The 23,685-nt window shown below is 35.8% G+C and overlaps 1 protein-coding gene across 1 annotated transcript in view; it reads left to right on the forward strand.

The window, feature by feature from the left end:
* The window catches only part of TTC27 (tetratricopeptide repeat domain 27), a 117,797-nt gene that overhangs the window by 25,788 nt on the left and 68,324 nt on the right, over positions 1 to 23,685 (forward strand). The window contains exons 8-9 of the mRNA XM_057415459.1: positions 2,825 to 2,937; positions 13,098 to 13,164. Coding sequence (XP_057271442.1) covers positions 2,825 to 2,937; positions 13,098 to 13,164 — 180 coding nt within the window. The remainder of the gene's footprint in view (positions 1 to 2,824; positions 2,938 to 13,097; positions 13,165 to 23,685) is intronic.

The following is a 23,685-nucleotide window of genomic DNA, read 5'->3' on the forward strand; positions in this document are numbered from 1 at the left end:
AGATGATAGGGTGCATTGTTCTTGGAGAGTCCCGAACTGAGATATTGTGTAACTGTTTTATCCAGTTATTTGGAACTTTCTGAAGAATTTGCCTTTGTAGACTATCTGATAAGGACTTTAATTTGGCATAAAATAATGACAGTACTGGTTTAGGTTGTAGGTATAAACTGGACTGTAATGTATTGTCCTTGCTAATAAAATACTATATTTGTGTGTCCTCTTACTTCAGCAGCTTTGGGTCTGTTCATTAAATTTAGTGGGGAGTTTGAGAAGGACAAGAGGGTCCTTAGAGCCTTTAAAAATTAGTAGTGCATATGTTATCCATGCCTTCCTACTAAGATTTTGGAGAATGTATCTTCAAAATAATATTAGAAAAATAAGCATATCTACTCTTTCTGAAAAGTGAATATATGATGCTAGAAAGGGCTTGAGAGGTTTTGGCTACATGGAGGGAATTAAATTTTGTGCAAGTGTGAGCGACTGTGTCATAATTCTCTTCATAAGTTGCTCAGGGTCTGTATTAAGGAAAGTTAGGATTTCTGTTCCCACAGTCTGCTTCTGGGGAAAAAAACAAAAAAGGAACCTTTTATTTCTGCATTTTGTGTGTGTCAGAAGTTCTAGAAAATAATGTTAGTAGAGCAGTGCATGGCTTTAAAGAAAACCTGCGCTTTTTCAAGTTCAGATATTTTATTAACACTGTGTGTGAATATTCTGCCACAGGCATTAGACCAGGCTTGACTAAGTAGATTCTCCAATTCATGTGTTTGTTAAATTACCAGTTAAAGTTCTTGATTTCCCCCCCCCCCCCCGCTTTTTCCAGCATGTCTTTATGAATAATGTAGTATCAAAATACAACTTGTTCATGTAATTTGTCAGTGTTAACTTTAACAGTGAGTCCTAGTGTTTCTTTTGCCAGGTATGGTCTCAAATTTGTCAGCCTTGAGTGTACCTTGAAGCTATTTTAGCTAAAATTTGGAGTTAATGCTATTCTCCATCCATCAAAAGCTACCAACAACATCATTGCATCTCCATCTAAGTTTAGGGCAGGTGCTTGATCTGTCTTGTAGACTTTTAAAAGACTATTCATGGAAATGCATAAAGGCAAAGCCTTGAAAGGTGCTGAGAATCTCCACAGAATTAACATAAATGCATGGAACGGTAAAAGGCCTGTAATCATGCTGCGAAATTATTATAGGGAAATTTTCTTCTCTTGTCCAATGTTCTTATTTTAAGTCTACCATTTTCAGGTAAAGGAAAATACTTTTATTTGTCTAAAGATAGGAATTATCCTGGATGAGTGGAAAAAAATTCCTACAAGAATTATAAACTTTGTCAGTATGTAAAAAGGCCAAATTGACACTGGTCACAATTAATCTTCATCTCCTGTTTTGCAGTGCTTTCTTCTATGGTCTTAAAGTTCCCCCCTTATAATTATTCAGCAAGGTAACTGAACAAGCTATTTTGCAATTAAGCAGTCAGTAATTTAATTCCATTAAAAATACAACCAAAATAGCAATATGACTGATTGTTGGACTGGTAGCTGAGCTGATTTCTGGTCAAGTGCTTCCTGCTTCCCCCTGGTGCTGAGCAATTATGTTGTCCCAGATGGTACTAGATGGAAAACTATTTGCATTTAAAAATATTTGAGACTAAATTCAAAGCTTTGCTCACAAGTCAGTTCCTGTGAAAGGAAAACTTCAGGCTTGAGGTGATGCATAAGGACTCCTGATGTGAAGTGGCATCTTATAATAGTTTGATTAGATCTAAAAAAAATCAGAGCTGATTTTATGTTTATGGGGAATAAGGAATTTATTTTTAAACCGAGGGATGGAAATCAGGCTTTAAAATTGTAGCGTACAGTTCAGTTGATCAGTATTCATAGTAACGTTAAAGCAATTAGTACTGTTTATACTGGCTAGATTTTAAAGATTATGTAGGCCAGAAGCTGGAAATTTTTTTCTAATTGTATTATATTAAATTGTAACTTAGGCTACATATGCTGAAGTGGTATTATAATAGTGTAGTACTCTAGAATAGTGTTCACCTGGAAGTGGCAGATAATCCTTATATATGCTAATGTAAGAAAATAAAATGATGGTATTAAATATGCCTCTAAGAGTGGGGATGTCTTCATTATCCCCTTAAAACAAATTTATTTTCTTCACATTCTTTGCCAATTCACAGTTTAGTTTCATTTATACAGTGATAGAATATCAGTTATGAATGCAGATAGCCCACTTCAGAGCATTCCTATTCACTTTTTGTTCTTCCATGGACCCTTGTTTTCACCTTGCAAATGAAAGATGCTCGCTGGAAATAGATACCAATAGGATATTGAAGGGAAATGAATAGGAAGCTTGAAAAACTGTTAGAATAATCCATTTTCTGTACTACTGGTAACTAAAAACCAGTAGTACGATAGCTGGTTTAAGGACTGTTTGGGTTTTTTTTAAATATACATAAAATAAAGGACAACATTTTTGGTAACACTATAAGCAAGAATTTGAAAAGGAAAATCTTCTTCAGCCCTTAAGTAAAAAAAATCAATATTTAGATAATTTTAAAGTTACTCTGAATGCTGTTCTTCCTGCCTGACCACCAGTATACTTGTAGTAAAAGTGGTTCGGATGGTACTTCATTCTACTGGCTTAGTTAGTTAATTCTGTCACAGTTATAGAATGGTAGTTTACTTTCCATTGTGTCTCTTTCTGATGTTGGTATTATCCGTTTCAGACAAGTTACATTTTTTTTCATATTTTGAAAGCATAAATTTCTCTGTAACAGTTTCTATTTACTTTAAAATACTTTTTTTTCTCTTCCACAGAATTATGACTTAAACGATGATACGTTGCTTAATGAGATAAAATTAGCAGATGCTGATCAGTACCAAGTACCAGATTTGTGTGCAGAAGAGCTTGCTGTAATCCTTGGAATATGGTAAATTAGTTCACAGTTACTCAAAAAAACTGCAAAACTGCATGAATAATTGTGATAATGAAGTGGCGAGTCAATGAGGCTTTTTTTCCTTCATTATTATGTAGTCTGGCTAAAATAGTATGACTTGCATTATATGTGGGCAGAATTTTCAGTTATCTCAGAGTGAACTTAGTGTCCAGTTCAGAATTTCAGCACTGTTTCATTAGTTGCTAATATTGTTAATATTGTTCTTTTATCCGTTGCTTGTTCTGTAGCGTATTATAATATCTCTACCCCTCCTCTTCCCACTTGCCAAAATTTTCAGTTATTTTCCTCTTTTTGTCCCATAAAGCGCAGTGAAATAATTGGTGGAGAGAAGATTGTTTCCTTTCATATGCTCATTTCTCAGACCGCAGCTTTTTGAAGGCCCCCACACCTGCTTGGCTATATAGTTGAAGTCAGATGTCTGCGGTTTCAGCTATGTCTTTTAACTGTTCAGCCATCCACTGTAATGAGGAATTCGTGAGTGGAATATGTACTGTGGGTTCATATTTTCTTTATTCCCTGAGACTTAAGCTTGTCTTTTTTTCAAGGCCCCAAGTAGATCCAGTTGGAGGAAAAAGGAGTGAACCACCCCAGTGGGTTGACATACATTCCTGACCAAGTCACTTTCAATCTTTTGCACTGACTCAAGGCCTTCCCCTTCCCCAGAAGCATTGTCACATGCATTTAATTTTTTAACACAGTATTTTCTTGTGTTCAGAATATTTCATCCCTCCTGCCTCCATCCTTCTGGAGGAAATTTTGTCTATTGGTCTCTTTCTGAAAGGGTAGAATTTGTATTTTACATTGACTTGTCTGCACAGTAGGTTTTTTCACCACAGTATGACACTTTGAAACCACTACTGTCATGCTCTGAATAGTGGCTAGAAACGATTTTGACTCCCAGCTCTGTGTGTACATTATAATTAATCCAAGTGGTATCTGAGTTTGGCAAGACTCAAGGCAAGAAGCTCATTAAAGAAACTAAAAACAACCAACAAAATATTTTTCAGTGTTGCTTCCTTGCAGGAATGGTAAATGCCATTCAGGGGGTTAGGCAGTGTTAAGCAACTGGAGCTGTTTCAGGCATAGATGGCAACAAGATTTGATATCCAGCCATGTTGCAGAAATGCTACTAGAATGTCAGTTTTCAGAACTGTTCTTTGAAGGGAATTTAGGATATAAACCTTGTGACTGAGTGGAGTTTAGGCTGGAATTGCTGGCTTTACCCTGGGTGTTTATGCCAGCTATTGGCATATCAGTTTGCAAGGAAGCATATACATGTTCAAGCGTTTAGTGCTGGCTTTTAAGCAAAACATACTTCTCAAACCTAAGCTGTAAAAAATTCCTTGGTTTTCTCTTATGCTCGAGGACTTCAGTTCTATAGAGTAAATAACTAATTTCATAATAACTTGGCTTTAGAATTCCTTTAACTTTCCAAAGCAGTTGTAACTAGACTTCACTTTAGGTCTAGCATCACCTCAATGGCATCTGTTGTTGACTGACACTGTCAGCAGTGGATGTTTTTTCTAATGCAAATAAACTTTAAGAGACTGACCTGGTTTGTTGCAGAAAGGCAACCCGCAGGTAAAGAAAAAAGAGTAAATGTGAGAAATTTTTTTTTCCTATATATTTCCCTGTGTTTGCTGGTATTTATTTTACAACAAATGTTATGGAAGTGCCCCTTAATTCAGTTGATAGATTTGTGGCTAAGTAATGCTAGCTCAATCAGCAGCATGCAGAAATGTTTGTGGATAGCAGGACAGAGTGAAAATTGTTACAGTTTGTGAAAGACAATTACAGTTGCATAGAATCCTATGGAATTACCTGAATACACATAATGTTTCCATCTGTGAAATAAGCTTAATTTCAAGTAGGTTACAATGATTAAGTATCTAAACAAAGTACTATTACAGTATCAATGCAAACATCTTTATCTCCTCCTCCCTGGTAACATTTTAAGAGGATATAAAGTATCTCATACGTGTTGTCTTTACAAAAATTGAAGCAGTATCTCGTGCAGTATGCATAACCTAGCTGGGAAATAGCATGTGTGAGCCTGAATCAGTTATTTATTTATTTATTTATTTATTTTTAGACCTCTCTCTGTTATTCTCATGAAAAATGATAAATCATAAAAAAGTAGCAATGTAAACTATACCCAGCCAGTCCTCTGTGGCATCAGTAATTTGAGGCAGTTTCCTTTAGAGTGTTTGGCTATTATATTTCTTCCTCCAAATACTGGACAGTATGTGGAACTAAATCTAAAAAAACATTTGCCTCTTACGATAATGAAACTGTAGCTAAAACAAAGCATGTGTGTGGGAAGCCACCTCAGTCTGCCTTGTTTACACAAAGGTTTCCTATTCCAACAAATACAGATTTTGTAGTATTTCTGTAGGAAGAATGTTTTCTGGAGGTGTCTTCAGATCATCTCACTGCAGGAGTAATGCAACCTAAAGGAAATACTAGAATAAACTCCTAGGAGTGCAGAAGCATCACTTGGCTAGGACTTTTTTGTGATATTTTAAATGAAAATAACTAGTCATGATATTATAAAATTTATTTTACAGTCAAGCCTTAAGACTGTGGCCAGAACATTGTATAGAACCTAGAACTAACCTTTCAGAGGCAAATGGAAAAAGATGCTAAAGTTCCAATACAAAAATAAAATAAAAGAATGGACCAGTGTATGGTTTAAATAATGTGTACTATAGTATAGATGCCAAAGTGCTGAGAAACTGAGAGGGGACTCTGTTTCCCTTGTCACTTAGAAATAGCCCAAAGTAGATGGCTGTTAGAATAGGCAACAGCAGCTGTGTCTCAGCAGCTTGGAAAGAAATCCCTTCTCATCACTTGATTCACCATTTTCATGAAAAGGGGGACCTTTTAGTAGTTCTAAGAAAGCAAAGACAAATGTCCAGTGGCTGGTTATTTCTTAATCTTTTGCTGTTTCTCAAGAATCAAATCAGACAAATAGTGTGTTATATTGGAGGTACCTCAGATCAGTTGCAGACTCTGCACCAGTCTTCAGCTGGTAAGGAAAGCATCAGGAAGCGTAACTTTTATTTTACAGTAATTTCTTTTGCATTCGATAATAATATACAGTTTACAGAATGAGTTGTAGAAGCATACATGAAACAGCTGCACAAGCACTAAATAGCATTAAGACTAAAAGGCTTTTGACAGAATTACTAAATATGAGCTTTTGAATCAATTGAGTAATTAGAAAAATAAAATCCCAATATGCATTTTGGGAAACTTGAGTAGGTGAAACAGCAAAATATTTAGCTACTTGGAATTTAAGAATCTGTTCTTAGCTTCTGTTCTCTAGTCAATGGAGGAGCCAGTACCTGCAGAGTGTGATTTATTTCACTTCAGGTACTTATTTTACAATGGGTTGAATCGCTCCCTACATTTATCTGTATTTTTACATGGACTCTGAAGAAATCGTAGACTTTTAGCTAGATTAAAGGCCTAAATTTTACGTGGTTAAAGTTAGGTGCTTATTAAGATTTTAGGTATACATGGTTGCAGCCTTCTTTGCACTTTATAGCAAGGTCATGCAGTATAGCTTGTATCAGAAGTACAAGACAACAGCAGGTCAACAACTGTTTTCACCTCGTTTTATGAGAGAGCATTCTCTCTTCCAAGCCATTGAGATGGAAAAGGTTATATTAAAGTGACTGTGGAAAGCTAGAGCTTACACCTCTTGTCCAATGAAAGTAGAAGCTACAACATAAAATCTTGAGCAACATTAAAAGAGATGACAGTTTTTGTGTTAAATACTTTTTGGCGCTCTGGCCAATCTTTACAAACATATCATGTAGGTGTAAATTATTACTATTTTTTTGAAACAAACCAATTACAGGTGCTGGACAATGATCTCACCATGGTCAGTTTATGGCTGCTTAAAATCATTGCTACAAAATACATTGCTGTGCACCAGTACATAAGACTGTGTGGAGAGGTTCCCACTAGGGAAATAAGCTTCCTGTCTTGCTGTTCAAAATGCTCACATGAAAAACATTAGTCTCTTTAAATACTGTGAAACTTCAAAAAAGCTTGTAAAGTGATCGGTTTATTGGATTTAGCTCTTCTCTGTTCACAAAATTAACACAGTTGGTAAAAACAAACTGCATCAAAATACAGCAAATGCTCATTAGAATGCCTGTGTGGAAAATTTGACATGTCTGTTCTTCATCATACATTTCATGCTAGTTAACTGTAGTTACCCACGGAACTTGAATTGTTTGTACTTGCAGAGAGGTAACATGTCAGGAAACATAAGCAACAAAACAGCAGTTGTCTTCAGCCATCTAACTTTACGCTCTTCTTCAAGAGTGACTGCGAAGAGATAGCTAAGGGTGAACAATAACAGGGCAGGCATGTGTTGCTTCTTTCTGCCTAATATTTTCCCAGCCTCTGAAAAGTGATTTCCTGAGCCTGACTTGCCTTGTCTGCATGCTCAGTGTATCTTAAACATTTGTCACTATTTAGTTGCCACTGCCTTCATTTAGTGACTTAACTCACCTGTATCCTAACAGTTTTGAAAATCTCTGCAGTATCCCTCTTTGGTTAGTCCTACCCTAATCAGACATTCTTTTGTAGAAGCTGTTACGTATTTATAAGGCATAAAACAATTATTCATTGTCATAAAACAGTTGTTCTAGCTGTTGGTTTCTGAATTTTTTCCAGTACTGAATTATTCTTTTTTTAAATGAAGGCCAAGAACAGAACATACTAGTTGTGGATGGGCAAAGGTTTTATGTAATATTTTATGTAGGATTTGTTATTGATTTATATACTTTATGTAGTATACTCCAGTGTGTGATTCTGTGTTATTTTCCTAATTAATTACATATTGATTTGCCTTTTTAACAGCTGCCTAGTACTGAGCTAGTGTTTTCATGCAGCTGCAGTGCTAAAGATGTGCTCTTGAATAGAAATGGTTGGATTGGAGCCTACCATTTTTTGTGGAGCCAGGATTGTGCTTTCTATTGTGCATTGCTTGGTATTTTATTTTATTATCCTGTTAGGTCTTTCTGCAGCTTCTTATTGCCTAATCACATCCTTACTTCAAAGAGTATCATTTGTCACCTCAATTACATTTTTCTGTTCCAGTTTGTATATTAATATTATAGTGTGTGGATCACATCACGAAACCTGGATTTTGTGCAAGATTGCACTGGTCACCTCCATTGGGATGTCTGATTATGTCTCATACCATTTCCTATCTTTTAATCAGTTAATGACCTTTGCCAAGACATTCTTATATAAAGGCTTGGTTTCTTTTTTAAAATCCTTTATGGTGAGAGTCTTCTGAAGATATCCTAGAGAACCAAGTTAATTTCATCAAGCAGCTTATGTATATCCTTAAGCTGGTTAAACCTTCCAAAAGTCCCAAACAGGTTTGTAAAGCAGAAATATTTTTCTAGAGATGCCTGGCCGACTCTCCCCACACACATTTGTCCAGGTATTTCTAATCCTTCTGTTCATTATATAGTCTCTTCTTACATACCTTCCACATGATATGCTTACAAGCCAATAGTTTCACTGATCCCCTGACACCAGTTTTAAAGGTCAGCATCGTTTTTGTTGCTCTCTTATCTTCAGGGACTGACACAGTTCTAAATGAGGACTGTTTTTAGTGTCTCAGCTATTTCATCCCAAAACTAATTTTAAACTTTTTTTTCTAACTCTTCTTTATCCTGTTAATTTTTTAGCATCTAACTTCTTAGCATATAGCCTCTCCTGCAGCTTTTTAATTTGAGAAAGAGTCTTGTAATTCTCTCCCTTACTCAGAAAGGATCCCTGGGACCCATTCTTCTGCAGTAAATGCTAATGCAATGAACTCATAGAACTTCTCTAAAATGGCTTTTATACCAGGGCTGTGATTTTGGTCCTGTGGACTCTCAAAATTTTTGTTCCTTCTGTATAGGAAGAAAGATCTAGCATTGATTTTTGGCTCTCTTGATTAGTTTCTCCTGAAACAGTTTTTGGACTCCATAATTACATTTTTAGGTGTATTTTTATTACTATTATTATTACTTATTATCCAGACTCCCTGATGCTTTCTGTATTGTATTAAAACAAATTCAGTTATTTGAAGAACACTGTTTTGGTTTTAATGGCTTTTAACAATATTCTTTAACATTTGTCCACTTTCTAAATCAGTTCTTGAAACAAAAATTTTTGAGTCGTCATCCAAAAAGGGATGCTTTGGAATGGTTGCTATTAATTCCACTGTTACAAAGATTATGGCTATTTATGTTGCAAAACTGGATACCTTATTCATTAGGCTGCCAGTGTAGATCTGATTAATCAGATTAAAGAACTGGCTGTAAATTGAAACTATAGGTAATTAGCTTTTGCTGATTTACTACAAAATACTTTTTTCCCGCTGCAGAATAGATCTTACTTTAAGGTTCTTTTTTATCTGTCTAAAGAATATCTATTTCTCTTTGAGTCTTGATTTAAGCCCAGCCAGCAACCCAAAACCACACAGCCACTCGCTCACTACCCCCGTTCCTCTCCCTGCTCCCAAAGGGATGGGGAGGAGAACTGAAAGAATGTAACTCCCACAGGCTGAGATAAGAACAGTCCAGTAACTAAGGTATAACACAAAACCACTGCTGCTACCAGCAATAATAATGATAAGGGAGATAACAAGGGAAGTGGATACAACCTCTCACCACCCACTGACTGATACCCAGCCCAACCTAAGCAGTGTTCTAGCCCTTCCAGGTAACTGCCCCCAGTTTATATACTAGGCATGACGTGCTGTGGTATGGAATACCTCTTTGGCTAGTTTGGGTCAGGTGTTCTGTCTCTGCTTCCTCCTGGCTTCCCCTCCTCCCTGGCAGAACATGAGATTCAGAAAGTCCTTGGTCAGACTAAACATTACTTAGCAACAACTGAAAACATCGGTGTTATCAGCGCTGTTCCCAGGCTGAAAGTCAAAACCACAGCATTGCACCAGCTACTGAGAAGGAGAAAAATGACTGCTACTGCTGAACCCTGGACACTTTGTTTTCTTTCCTTCTTCTATTCCATTCAACTACCTAAGACATGATTCTAGAGTGAACAGAAAATACGAAAGGTGAATGATGTGGTGATTAGTGAATTCTCTTCATGTTGTTATGAAAAGATGCCTGATCATAAAACCTACAGCAACAGCTCCTAAATTCCACTCTGATTTCAACTCCTGAAATTCTCTGGGGTGAACTGCTTAACCTGTTCTTGAAATCAGAACAAATATAGGGCATAGAAGTGAAATGTCTGGAAGATACTCTGATAGGAGCTCATACAGTCGTTAAAAATGTTTAAAAGCAACCTACAATTCTACTCTAGATTCAGATTTAAAACACAACTTTAAATTTTATTTGGTTTAGATTGGAAAATCATTAAAACAATTTCATTTTTCTCCTGTGTTTCAAGGTTTATGTTACTGTACTTACGTGTCTTAAGGCATTTTACATGGATGTGGCAGAAATGAAAATTGGAGACCTATTATAGCATTGCTTTGATCTGGAAGAACTGCAGCTATATGCTTCAAAAAGCTGTGACAAAAATCTGTCTAGAATAAGGAGCGGATTAATCCTTTCTGCTTGAATCCATTTATGTTTAGGATGCCAAAAAATAAGTTCCAATTTTGTGAAAATCTAGCTGTCACTTGGTTTATGCATGGCTTTCAAAAGCTATGGTCATGTCAGTGTTCTGGCTGCCTTGCTGCTGTGGTGTTCTTGTTATATTTCAAGTTTTCTTGCTGCCTTCTTTACTTCCCCGTTCTCCCGATGAATAGAGACACGTGTTATTTTCATCTGAAGTCACGTTTGTTTTAGTGACCAGTGTTTATTGACTTCAGTTGACTACCTCAAGCTGACCAACTATTTCTGCTAGCAGCTGACATTGGACAAGGGAAGAAATGCCTGAAAAAGAGTATTTCTTTATTACTTTCCTGTTCTCCTGAAAAAATTTGTCAAGGAAGGAAAAAATCCTGGAGTACACCATTAGCTATTGGCTTCTAACTAGACTTTCTACTACATATCACAACCTTCTGGGCCTACCTGTCCAGCCAGTTTTCAGTCCATCTCGCTGTCTGCTTATGAGCTTCTTAATGAATATCTGATGGAAACAGTGCTGAAAGCCTGAATGAAGTCCAGGTGGGCAATGTCCACCTCTCTCCCCAAATGTACCAAGCCAGCCATTTCAACATAGAGGTTATAAGTTGATTAAACATGACTTCCCCTTGGTGAATGTCTGCTGGCTCCTTCCTCCATGCATTAGGAAATGTCTTCAAGGATGATTTGTTTCATATAATTTCCAAGGAATGAGGTGAGGTTAACCTGGATCCTCCTTCTTGCTCTTCCAGAAGATAGGAGTGATTATTTGCCTTCTGTTGTCCTCAGGAACATTTTTTGATCACCATGTACTGTTAAAGATAATAGATTTTTTGACAGGCAGCCTCTACTCTGTAGCTTGTTCTTGTGGCTAGTAACAAGCCTTAATCAAAAGTATTGACTGTTATTTCCATAATGGTAATTGTATCGTGTACTAAGAAGAATTAACAAAGCAAGAAGAAAGTCAGACTGTGGCAAAGTCTTGCCTCCAAACGAAGGTATGTAATGTAGGGAGCATAATTTCAATTTGTGACCTATCATCACAATAAATATACTATCTCTGCAATTGTAACCTATAATATGAAGCCTGCTGCAAAGTTAAGAGTGTGATGAATTTAAGCTTATATATATAGCCACTATATAACTCTAGTGACCATATCCTGGGCTGCATTAAAAGGAGCGTGACCAGCAGGTCGAAGGAGGTGATCCTGCCCCTCTACTCTGCTCTCGTGAGACCTCACCTGGAGTATTGTGTGCAGTTCTGGTGTCCTCAACATAAAAAGGACATGGAACTGTTGGAACAAGTCTAGAGAAGGGCCACGAGGATGATCAGGGGACTGGAGCACCTCCCGTATGAAGACAGGCTGAGAAAGTTGGGGCTGTTCAGCCTGGAGAAGAGAAGGCTGCGTGGAGACCTCATAGCAGCCTTCCAGTATCTGAAGGGGGCCTATAGGGATGCTGGGGAGGGACCCTTCATTAGGGAGTGTAGTGACAGGACAAGGGGTAACGGGTTAAAACTTAAACAGGGGAAGTTTAGGTTGGATATAAGAAGGAAATTCTTTCCTGTTAGGGTGGTGAGGCACTGGAATGGGTTGCCCAGGGAGATTGTGAATGCTCCATCCCTGGCAGTGTTCAAGACCAGGTTGGATGAGGCCTTGGGTGATATGATTTAGCGTTAGGTGTCCCTGCCCATGGCAGGGGGGTTGGAACTAGATGATCTTAAGGTCCTTTCCAACCCTAACGATTCTATGATTCTATGATCCATACTCTGTGCCATGATTTAGGATATATTTTCATGTGATACCTTTTTGTTTTCACAGGGAGCTTGAATATTAGCTATGTTGCTCTATGTGCCACTTAGAGGTATCTCTTGTAGTATACATGTAAATGTTGGTGGTCTGTTGACTAAAGAGAGCATCCGTCCACATTGAGTTGTAAGCCCAGTTTCTTTATCATCTCTGTAAACATGTACAACCGTCAATAAAATAATTCTGATCTCAGTATATTCTTCTGGTTTTCCCCATTTGTGTACTACAAGTTAGTGGTAATGGCAGTGGTGAGAGATGGACCCCTGTGGTCATGTACCTAGAGTGACTAGAAAGAGGGTGTTTTATTTACCCTTTGGGACTTTTGATATTGTTTTGTAGAATCTGTATTCACTTAGTCATAGAATTTTAACTGAAAACAGACCACTGTATAAGCAGAGGATGGATTTAAAACTTATAAGTATTTGTAAAATTGTTATTCCCATGAGCTTAAATTGAGTAAGCTGTTTCAATTTAGAATGGTATTAGAAAGGTATTACTGAAGTATCTCAGTCTGCTAAGTGGTTCTTTCTGTTCTGCAACTGTTCCTAGGTCTAGGCTGCCTTCTGCACATACCATACTCACATTTGTCATTGTAATGGTTTTCCAGAATGCACTTTACATTTCTTCAAGCTTGAAAAATGTTCCGTATAGCAGTATAGTAAAGTTTAAAATAGCATTTTTTGTGTGTGTGTTTTTATTTCCTTTACAGTATAGACCTTCAAAAGAACAACCCAATACACAAATTAACTGAGGAGGAGCTTCTGGCTTTTACTTCAGTAAGTAACTTATCCTGACTTCTTAGTAAACATGTTATCACTTACTGTGTAAGTGAAGTATCAAGCAATAACCTGTTAATCACATTAATCATGAAACTATAAACAAATATTCCTTTAGTACTCAGTCATTTCATTAAATTTTGCTTATTTCAAGAAATTAAAGTGATGCTGCGGTTCAGTTCAGTCATCATCATGTGGGATAAGCTTGACATTGAAAAATCTAATTTCACCTGAAAACAGAACATTTTTTGTTTCAATTTGTAGTAAGTATATGAATTAGAATGCAATTTTCAACTGTGCATTTTTATAGCTAACACTTCCTACGGCGCTGGTGTTGAAAGCGTCTTTCTTTAAACAGTGTTTAAGTGGAGTTTGAAAGGAATTTTAGCTTTGTTCTGTCAGATTTATTCAGTCCATGTATCACATGTTCTGGTTTAACATGTTTATTCCTGGTCCAGTGGCTGATTTGTTGCAGAACAATTCTGTAACTTCCAAAGTGCCTTGAAAATACTAACTTGGTATTTTTTCAATGTGTTTTTTTGTTTGTTTGTGATGTTTCTTTGGGGATTTTTCTTTTTTTTCTTTTTTCTTTTTTCTTTTTTCTTTTTTCTTTTTTCTTTTTTCTTTTTTCTTTTTTCTTTTTTCTTTTTTCTTTTTTCTTTTTTCTTTTTTTTACTCAAGACGAATATCAGTTTGCTGGCTTGGTCTTTTCTGCTTTTGTGTGTTTTCAACAGTACATTATAAGGGGAGCGGAGGAAGAAAGGCCATTGATTATATTGTAATTTTTTTCAACTTTCCACAATGTTAGAGGTCAGCTTTGGTGCAGTAAAGAGGGCTTGCTCTCTTACCAAGCATTGTGGTCTGAGACCCCTTTGCTGTAATATTGCCATATGAAAAAAAATAAATTCTTGTTAAAAATTTGCAGATAGGATCTCAGTAAAAATCCCTTTGATTTCAATTGAGTGAGAATTTTTTTCACTGACTTTGTAATTATGTGAAAGATAGTAATCTAAAATTAAATGTAGTAATGTTTCGTTGGGTTGGTTGTTGGTTTGTTTTTTTTTGTGGTGGTGAAAAGTTCAGTCTGTAAAAAAGAAAATCCTAATCTTTGCATTAAATAGGTAAATGTAAAATAGGTTGGGTTTACAGTAATGTTTAGCTCATCTACGGTAATAAAGTACATGTAAGATCTGCATGAGGGAACTGAGTGAACCGCTGTGAAACAATTTGGGGTTTGTAGGTTTTCTCTTTGCTACAGTGATCATAGTGCTTTCTTATGATACAGTTTTTGAAGTATTTGTTTTGAACTGTAGGTTTGGGGTTTTCTTGGGGTTTGTTTTTTTTTTTTTTAGGGTAGAAATAGAAGGGAAAAAATTGAGATGTAGAAAAAATGTTAACTCTCATGTGTTGTAGTAACTGAAGTACCCGAGTGATGTTATTAAAGTATGGTGACCATTAAAGAGAGGAAAAAACTCACAGAAAGAATAAGTATGTACAAAGGAAGGAAACGCACACATAGAGAAGGCTGTAGGAATGAGAAAAGAGCCGAATAGCGCAAGCTTTTAAAAAATGGATAAATTATTACAATATATTTTTAAAAAAGGTTAATGCAAAGGTATGAAGTTTCAAGACATGAATACGATTTCTTTTTAAAACAAACTCTGCCACTTTCGTTGTAAAAATAATATATTTTAAATTGAGCGCTTTGTGTGAAAACTCAGAATTTTGCATCTCGTATTTTATTTCCTGTCAAACTTCCTGGACCTTTTCTGTTACTCCCTGCTTTATTATTTTCACTACCCATTATTATTTGCATTATTCTTGGGTGGAAAAGCAGCCATTATATACCTGAATCTTGAAAGAACTTCTCTGTATATTCTGTCCTTTTAACATTACATGGAGTTATATTGTGATAACAGAACATCTTTAACGAGGCTGGCCTTGCTACTGTAATGGTGCGCTTTTCAGAATAGTTAAACTAGGTGTGGGGTTTAGCTGTTTCAACAGTTCCGTTTTCAAACATTTCAACATTCTTCAGGTTTTACAGCAGAGGAGAAAAAGTCAACATAACACATATATAGGGAAGAATCAGCTTTACTGCCCTTTTTATCTGACATTGCTTGACAGATCATATTACCTGTTATCTGAGATGAAGGAAATCTGTTGGGTGAATTCTTTGTTATGATGAGGAAATTAAACTGCATTTTTCTGCCATCTAGTGGCTGGTTCCTCAAATTCACTGGACAGCGGCTGAAGTTGTTCCTTAACGTTTATTGCAGTGGCTGTGAGGAGCTTGTATGGTTTTGTGGGGTTTTTGTTTGTTTGTTGGGTTTTTTGTTTGTTTGGGGGGATTTTTTTAGTTTTTGTTTGTTTGTTTGTTTTTGTTATAGAGCTGCTATGTCAGTTACAGCTTGCTTCACCCTTGTAAGATCAGCAGCCACTATCGGGATAGATCTCCAGAGAAACAAACACAGCTGGACAATATGTGCAGGCATCCCTATCACTTTGTGCTCTGAATAGCAAGAAAGGGCCTATAGCAATAAACTCGCAGTAATGTCGTTCTTGCCAGTGGTACAGAATTCAGACAGCAGTGAGTTGAAGAAGTAGCTGGTACCCTAAAATCAGAGGAAATAATAAATTTCATTATCAGAATAGTGTTCTTTTAACCTTTTGCTTAATGTTTCCAAGTTAACTGGATGTAGGGACACAATTTAATGTTACCATTATTTTATCTTTTGATCGTGGCCTGTGTTTCCAAGATACATATGGATTTTAACATTGCCATACTAAATCTTTCCTGGAGACTGAAGGCAGGAATCAGATGTTAGCTTACTTAAATTCTTTTCAATAAAGGAAGCTTTTGTGGATTTTGCACCTGCACCTAAAATTTTGCATAGTCACTGCAGAATTTCATGATAAAATTTGAGTTCTTTTGCATCTTAGCTCTGAGTCCCCAAGGCAAGTAAATCCATTTGCTGTGCTCCCTGGAAGTAGGGATATTCTGTGTGGATGTTAACACAGCCTTGGTTCTTATGGTGTGTGCTAGCTGAGTATGCAAGTGGCACTGCAAATATTATCAGTTGTATCTGAGGTATTTACCAAGCTTTGGTACTACCTAGTGAAACAGGCAAATGAGCACTATACCAATGCTGCTCTTGTAATTTCTTTAACATTATTTAAACTGCTGTGTATGCGTGTGTGTGTGAGCAGGCATCTTCTCAGCCTACATGTGGATTCCTAAATCTGCAGGCTGGTTAGATGGTTGTCATGCATTCATTTCATATCTGCTGAAATTTATATTTCCTGAAGAAAGGAAAGCGTTTCAAGATGTCTTAGGAAAGTTGAGAAATTGTAAGGCATTTTTAATAGATCAGGGAATCTCCAAGAGATCCTCTTGCTTTGGACATTGCAAAACAAATGCATGTGACCTGCAATTTCTCTTGAGCAGTGGGAATTAAGGTAGTACGAAAGGGAAAGGATGATCAAAGTGAAATCAAGTAGGTGATATGGGCCTGCTTTGTACTAGGTGTAGTTTGGCCAACAGGCTTTCTAAACACCCTTTTTTAGGAATAGAAATTAAAAATTACTAGATCTCTAAGATAGATATATATATATGTATTTTAAGCAACATAGAGTCTACAAATAGTACTATTATGTCACTATTAGTAACTTCTTGGTGACTGCTGTCAAATACAAAAGGATTGCTGCTTTTCTTTTACTGTATTCACTTTGGAATAAATGCCATTGTCCTAAAAGTAAACTTTTGTAAATAAGAATTACTTCTAGTATTTCTGTTAGGGTGTATCAGATCCTGTGTACTTGGGTATGTAATCTCATTGTCTGGGATAGCTTCTCTTGGTACAATAATTTGGACCTCAGTGCTTGAGGAGTTCTAGTCAAATCTGTTCATCTATCATCAGCATAATATTTCAGTTTTTAAGATGTTAATATATAGCTGAAACTAGATACATTTTTTTTCTTGCTTATAGTTAAATTGTTGATTTTTGATCTTTACTTGAGAAGTAATGTATGTGCACTTAAGAATAAACACAGAATTAAACATTTTAAGGGAAATTAAATATGTTTTTTCTCATGCATAATGTTTTAAGAAAGGAGTTATATTATTTTTAATTCTGTTATGGTAAGTACTCAAACTTCTAAGAAAGCTAAGTTCTTATTTAGTAATTAAATATCACACAGTATGCTTTAGAGACCCAGTTATGCATATGGTATTCAGCAATCTTGCTGATTCAGCTAACTGAATATTGCACTTGAATGCCATTTTTCAGAGAGGAAAGAAACATAAACCAGGAGTGAAAGCCAGTGCTTCTGTTAGAATTACCAGTTTCTTCCTTATAAACTTTTTCCCCCGATCTTTCCATATAAGAAGTACACGATGCAAGAAACCAAAGAACTAACTCGGTATTGCTTTAACATTCAGGTTTTGCAGCCCAGTTTACTCTCGGCTCTTCAACTTAGTTTTACAATGCCTAAATATGCTTTCTTATCCTGTCTGTCGTTTCAGTGGGTTGTTTTAATATAAAAAGAGAAATGTGAAGTCTGCTTTATAATAGGTTTTATATTAGGCAGCAGTTTTTCCTTAGAAGTTCAGAAGTACACACACTGATCTTTGTATATCAGTGATCCAAATATCTTTTTAGAAAAAAAAAAACAAACCAAAGCAACCTTTTTGTAAATGACCACAAGTGAGGTCTTAACATCACTTCTATTAAATATTTGCTGTTTGCATTATTTTGAATAGGTAATGCAGTTAAGACAATATACCAAAGAGAAGATTTAAATGAACACCAGTGTTATATAAATGTACATAATATTTCAGTATACTTTTATATTGAATTTTTTAGAAAATAAGCTTAAAGCTTTATAAAAGATGTCCATCATGTGAATATAAACTTAAACACACGGAACTAAAAAGTAATTCTGAAATGTAAGAGTTCCACGAACACATGAAAGCTGTGTGTAAGAACTGGTAAATCTTCCTTTATGTTTTAAGACTATGCACTTCTTGCAGACAAATAGGGAAAGGATTAAATTATGGCTGGTGCTGCACTTTTCTCTTAAAAAAGAGAATAAAATAAAAAAAAAACCAACCAACCCACTCAGTAATAAAAGTTCTTAAAGCTTTATAGAAAGCTTATACTGTAGTTTATAGTTTACATACTGGGGGCACAATTCAGTGTTTCTAGTCTGATATGACACTCCCAACAGAGAATATCCATGATTACAGAGCTGCAGCTGGTCCTTAATATTACTCCTTCAATCTATCCTAGTCCTTGCTTTGTCCAGGAGAAAGGGGCTTTGTGGTAAATGTGGTAAGTACTTAGCCCGTTGTGGGAGAACTGACTTTTTTTGCCATATTAGTCTGGTATGATCAACATACTTAGAGTGGTAGCAACAATATTAACCTGTAGAGGACTAAGGAGAAAAAGTTACCAGAAACTGTGGAAAAGAAGCCTCTTGTTTTGTGCTTCCCACATCTTAGCTCCATGTTTATATTTTTTGGAATCCGTAGAACATGAAAAGGAAAAGGGACCATGGAAAAATTAGAATTTAGTTGCATTGATTTGCTATACTCGTGAGAGTTCTATCATTTATAGAGGGTAGAGCAGTTGGTTTCTTTACTGAGTGGTGGAAAACAAGAAGAGAAAGCTCTAGCGGGTCTTCTGTCTTTCAACACTTTGAACAGGTGAACAACAGAAATGAACAACATTTCTTAATGAGAAGGAAAAAAAAGTGTAATAGCTTTTATTTTGCTCAGATTACAAAACTTAAAACTTATTGACCATCTTCTAACAAAAATACCTGATCATTCTGAAATTGTTTCAGTAATGCTGTGAGAGATACCAGTGTCTGACTCGGAGAATGAGAAGGAGTCTGTCAAAATCCAAGGAATACTGTGCATCATGTCTTGTTTTTCCACTGTGTTGTGCTACTCATTACAGACTGGTTTTGTTAAGGAATTTCAGAATGGTTGGACAGGGTGGTTTTTTGTTGGTTTGTGTGTGTGTGTGTGGTTTTTTGTTTTGTTGTTTGTTTTGTTTTCCAGAGGTGAGCATTTATTGTGTGTATAATAGAAACTGTCTCTGTATGGTTCCCTTTGAAAATCACAGCAGAGAATTATAGTCCACATTCTGTTGAGAGTGTGTGTATTGCACATATGAATACTTCTGCTTTTCACTGTAAAAAGGGGGCTTTGGAAGGAGGGAGCAGAAGGTGGAAATGGGAACGCTTTGTTTTTCTCATCTTTTGTATGGTATTTGTGATATTAATGTGGGACTAGGGAGCAATCAAATCACAGCATATGATATTTTTTAATGTTAAGCCTTCCTATCAAAACCTCTATAAAACTAACATGCCAATTTGATTTCTAAAGAGAAGCTGCTTATATAGCTTAAATAAAAGAAGTGCATTTTTCTCTGCTGAGAAAATGGCTGTAGTTTTCTTTGTTTTATAACCAGCAAGGGTATTGAAAAGCTCATTAAGGGTGCCATGTGTCTCTATGGCTGTAACTTTCGTGGCTTTATAAAAAGTCTCTTTCACTTCTTTTCTAAGCTGTGTTGCCCATTTTGAATAGCCTGTTGGTTACAAGATTATAACACTGCAAAGGCTTTCAGCAAAGCCCTGCTAGTACTAGTAAGACTTTTTTTTGTAAATGAACTCAAAGCTGTTCTATTCTTCCCCCCCCCCCCCCTTTTTTTTTTTTCCTCCAAAAGTCTGAATCATTTTCCAGGAATGTTAGGATCTAAACACTTGCTAATTTAAGACATGTATGCTTTCTGGCCCATCACACATCACTGGGAAATCAGATTGAGTATAGCAAAAGAGAAGCTGCCTCTTTCTGCTGGAGTATCATGTGCAAAGACTCAACTAGATTTCTTGGAAGCTTATTCACAAAGTGTCTGGTACTTATGTTTACAAAGTATTGTGGATAGGAAATTAACCTAGTGTTAGTTATTTTTGCTGCTGTTGTAAGCATTGAGGTATTTTAGGGTAAAGTAAGTGGGAGCTATAGTACATGTGTTTCAGGAGAGGGGGGGAAACTTGCATTCCATTCCCAAACTGGGATTAAGTAACAATCTGTTTGAAGTTGTTTTATTTTGCAAAATATCAGATTTCAACATAATTGACACTTTTATCCCTTTCAACTTCGTTCTCTGTGGTCTGCATTCTTCCCTGAGTCCATGGGATCCACGGGTCTGCTTGCATCATACCTTACAGGACGTGATTCCTGATTTATTGTGGGCCTTTCTGAGCAGGAAGAAATTTTGGATAGCCTTTACTTTTTAGAATAGTTTGCTCTTTGTATAATCTGTACAGAATTACTTAAGTGACAGATTTTAATGGGCTCACTGAAACTGCAGTGGTAAGAGAACATGAAAAAATGTGTTTAAATATTGATTATTTCCTTGTCTAAGGGTTTGGGAAGTTAAGCAGGCAAATTCGATGACAGTTAGTGACATTTTTTCCCACAGCAGCCTTTCTTCTCCCCCTCCTCCTTCCTCTTTATCCATCAGCAGTTCACTTATTTCTTTTTCTAGCAATCTCTCTGACAGCCAGTTGACGTGTTGCAGGCTTCCCTTCCCCCTCTCATGTACTTCATCAGTTAACAACTATTAGAATTTACTTCAGCAAGAAGATTAAATTAATCCCCTTAATCAAGAAAATGATGTCTGACGTATCATCTGAAGGAAATAAGATATTTTCTACTACTCGGTGTATTGCATAGTATTCCCTTTCTGATAATATTCTGATGATCAGTTCAGTGAATATGTTATCAGCATTAGAATTCACTTTTTTTTTTTTTAGTGTATTCTACTGATCTGCCTTTTTGGCTGGGGATGGGGCTGATGAGCTAATAAGCAAGGGGTAAATCCAAGTATCCCTTTTCCCAAAGTAAATTTACCTTTTTGTTCTTTTACCTCATGTGAGAGAGAATTATTCTTAAATTTAACCTGTCCTAAAGTGTTGTCCTCATCTCCTCTGCCTAGTTTTAGTATTGCCCCTTCATTTGTTTTTTTTCAGTCCTAATTGAACATTTCAAATATTACTCTAATCTTACTTGTTCCATAGCATCTGAAAAAAATGAAGTTGGTTGAAGTCTTTTTTTCTGGTCAAGTTGCTACTGTCTCCAAGAAACTGAGTTTAATTTTCTCTGATTGTATCATGTCTGGATGAAGTAGCATATTTCTTATATCGGCACCCCAAACATTTTTTCTGGTCCTTATTAAAGATGAAACAGTGAAAAAATATCTTGGTCTGTTGTTGTGTAGGTTATTTTTGGGTTGTTTTTGTTTTTTTTGTTTGGGTTGGTTTTCATTTTTTGTTGGGGTTTTTTGGTTTTTTTTTTTTTTGTTTGTATTTTTTTATTATCATTAAACAGTTTAGGATAGGTTTGAGAATGTCCTAGTCCTTGATCGTTATCATTAATTATGTATTTTTTAATTCCCTCCCAAGTTGTCAGAAGTGTGCGAATCTCATACTCTTAATTCATTTATCATCATTAAAATGTCAAAGTTCTGTTGTTCTTGGGGTTTTCTGGGTGGTTTTGGTGTGGGGTGTTTTTGTTTGCTTGTTTTTAAGAGCAGCTAGTATTGCAGTCAATTCTAGCTGTTCTTCTGTTTTAGCTGCTTAGGGAAAAATATGAGATGAATTTGATAATAAATCTGTGTTACCCTGCTTCTGCATGAATTTGTTTTTCTATTTCTCCCAAACTAGGGGTGAAATAATTAAATATCTCCAGTGATTTTCTTGAAGTTTTAGGTAGCCATGGTACTGGAAGTGATTTCTAATTGCTTTTTTGTTTGGGGTTTTTTCCCCCCTCTTCGGGTGATTTACTGATTTTCAGTTTAACATTTTTGCATAAAAAGTAATGTTTAATCAATTTCTAAGTCTGTAGATCATAGGCTTTTGAAAAGAGATGTAAAAAGGAAAGATTAAAAAGTTTTCTTAAAAAAAAACACTTAGAGATTAGTTTCAGCAAAATATCCATTTACATACTTAGCATTTCTTGTTTGAGTAAACCCCATTATGTTCAGCAGTGATCTTGGGCATGTGCTTGCACGGTGTGCTGCCCTTACGTGAGTAGTTAGTTGGCTTTAGTATGTTCTGGAAAAGCATGATGCCATCTGTGTTATAGAAGGACAAAAGCTAACCAGCTCAGATTCTGGTCTTTCTACAGCATTTCCTTTCCTGTCTTTTATTAAAAGCAGGGAACAAATATGAAAGTGCTGGTGACCAGAAATTAAGGTGTTAAGATTAATTTGTGAAACATTTAAATACACCTACATGAATGCTGTATGCATGTTTATTTTGCTTATATTTACAGAATGCTCGAATTCTAGTACTGATCACGTACTAAACAGTATATTATGACTTAAGGGAGGGAGAAAAAGATGCATTCTTGCCAGCAGACCACATCATTCTGCTTTTTTTTCTTCCACAAATACATTTTTACTGGGAACTTGCATACTGACAAGCAAAGGGCTGTTTTAAATAACTATTTGTAACACGAAATGTGCAAGAAAATTTGATTAGGTAATTTGCATGAAGTGTTTATGACCTTTGTAAAAACTTATTTCCAGTTGTGCGAATACATGAGCAGGAAAGGTTCATGCTCTGTTTCTAAAGGTTAGCTCATTGCATCAGGAAATCATCAAAACAAGGCCAGCTCATTTAGTGGACTGTTCATGCAGTATCTATCATAAATGAGTCTCATGATTACTGTGAGAAAATTCAGACAATTTTTTTTCTGTGTATAATTTACATGCTTAGCTTATATGATAATATGGTATGGCATAAATACATTTGACATGTTTGGATTGGCCGCATTAATAACGACAAGTAAAAATTTTAGTTATGAAGACTATTTAAATAAATGCCAATAAAATATTTCAATTCACAAAAATGTTTGAAAAATATTTAGAATATTTAATATTTTTATATCTGTGAAGCTGAGATTTGAGGCCTTTTCTGAACTAAGAACTGTGACACTAGATATAAGTTGGTGTATTTTGACATATTTGATTTTACTGCCTTGTCTATATTATCTGCAAGCATGTCTTGCATTAATTAAATTGGAGCGTGAGCTTTTTTCCTTGAAGGACTTTGTCGTGTCAGCTAGATTTTTTCTTCAGTAGATTTGTCAGAATATGTTGGCCAACACATTCTACAATGAATTCTATCTAGTCTAGACAAAAGATGGGAAGTAACTTTAACAGATTGCTATAAATAGACAGTGAAAGACTTCCTATGCTGCAAAATGATCTGTTTGATTTTGAAATTACAGCACTCAGAGAGGAACAGCATATGTATTTGAATCCCTCAAATGGGTATTGTTCCTGGTTTGGTTTGTGTCATTGGCTGAAACTGAGTATATTTTCTTTGCTTTTCAGATTAATAAATGTAAGTGAAACCTTTTCAATTTCAGAATAACAGAAGGAAATGTTTAAAAAAGTTGGTTTTATTTTGTTTTGAACATCTTGCATGGTTTGAAGCTGCTTA

The sequence above is a fragment of the Pezoporus wallicus genome, unplaced genomic scaffold, assembly GCF_028554395.1.
Source record: "Pezoporus wallicus isolate ANWC-B61680 ecotype Strahan unplaced genomic scaffold, APGP_CSIRO_Pwel_v1 contig_5352, whole genome shotgun sequence".
Lineage (NCBI taxonomy): Eukaryota > Metazoa > Chordata > Aves > Psittaciformes > Psittacidae > Pezoporus > Pezoporus wallicus.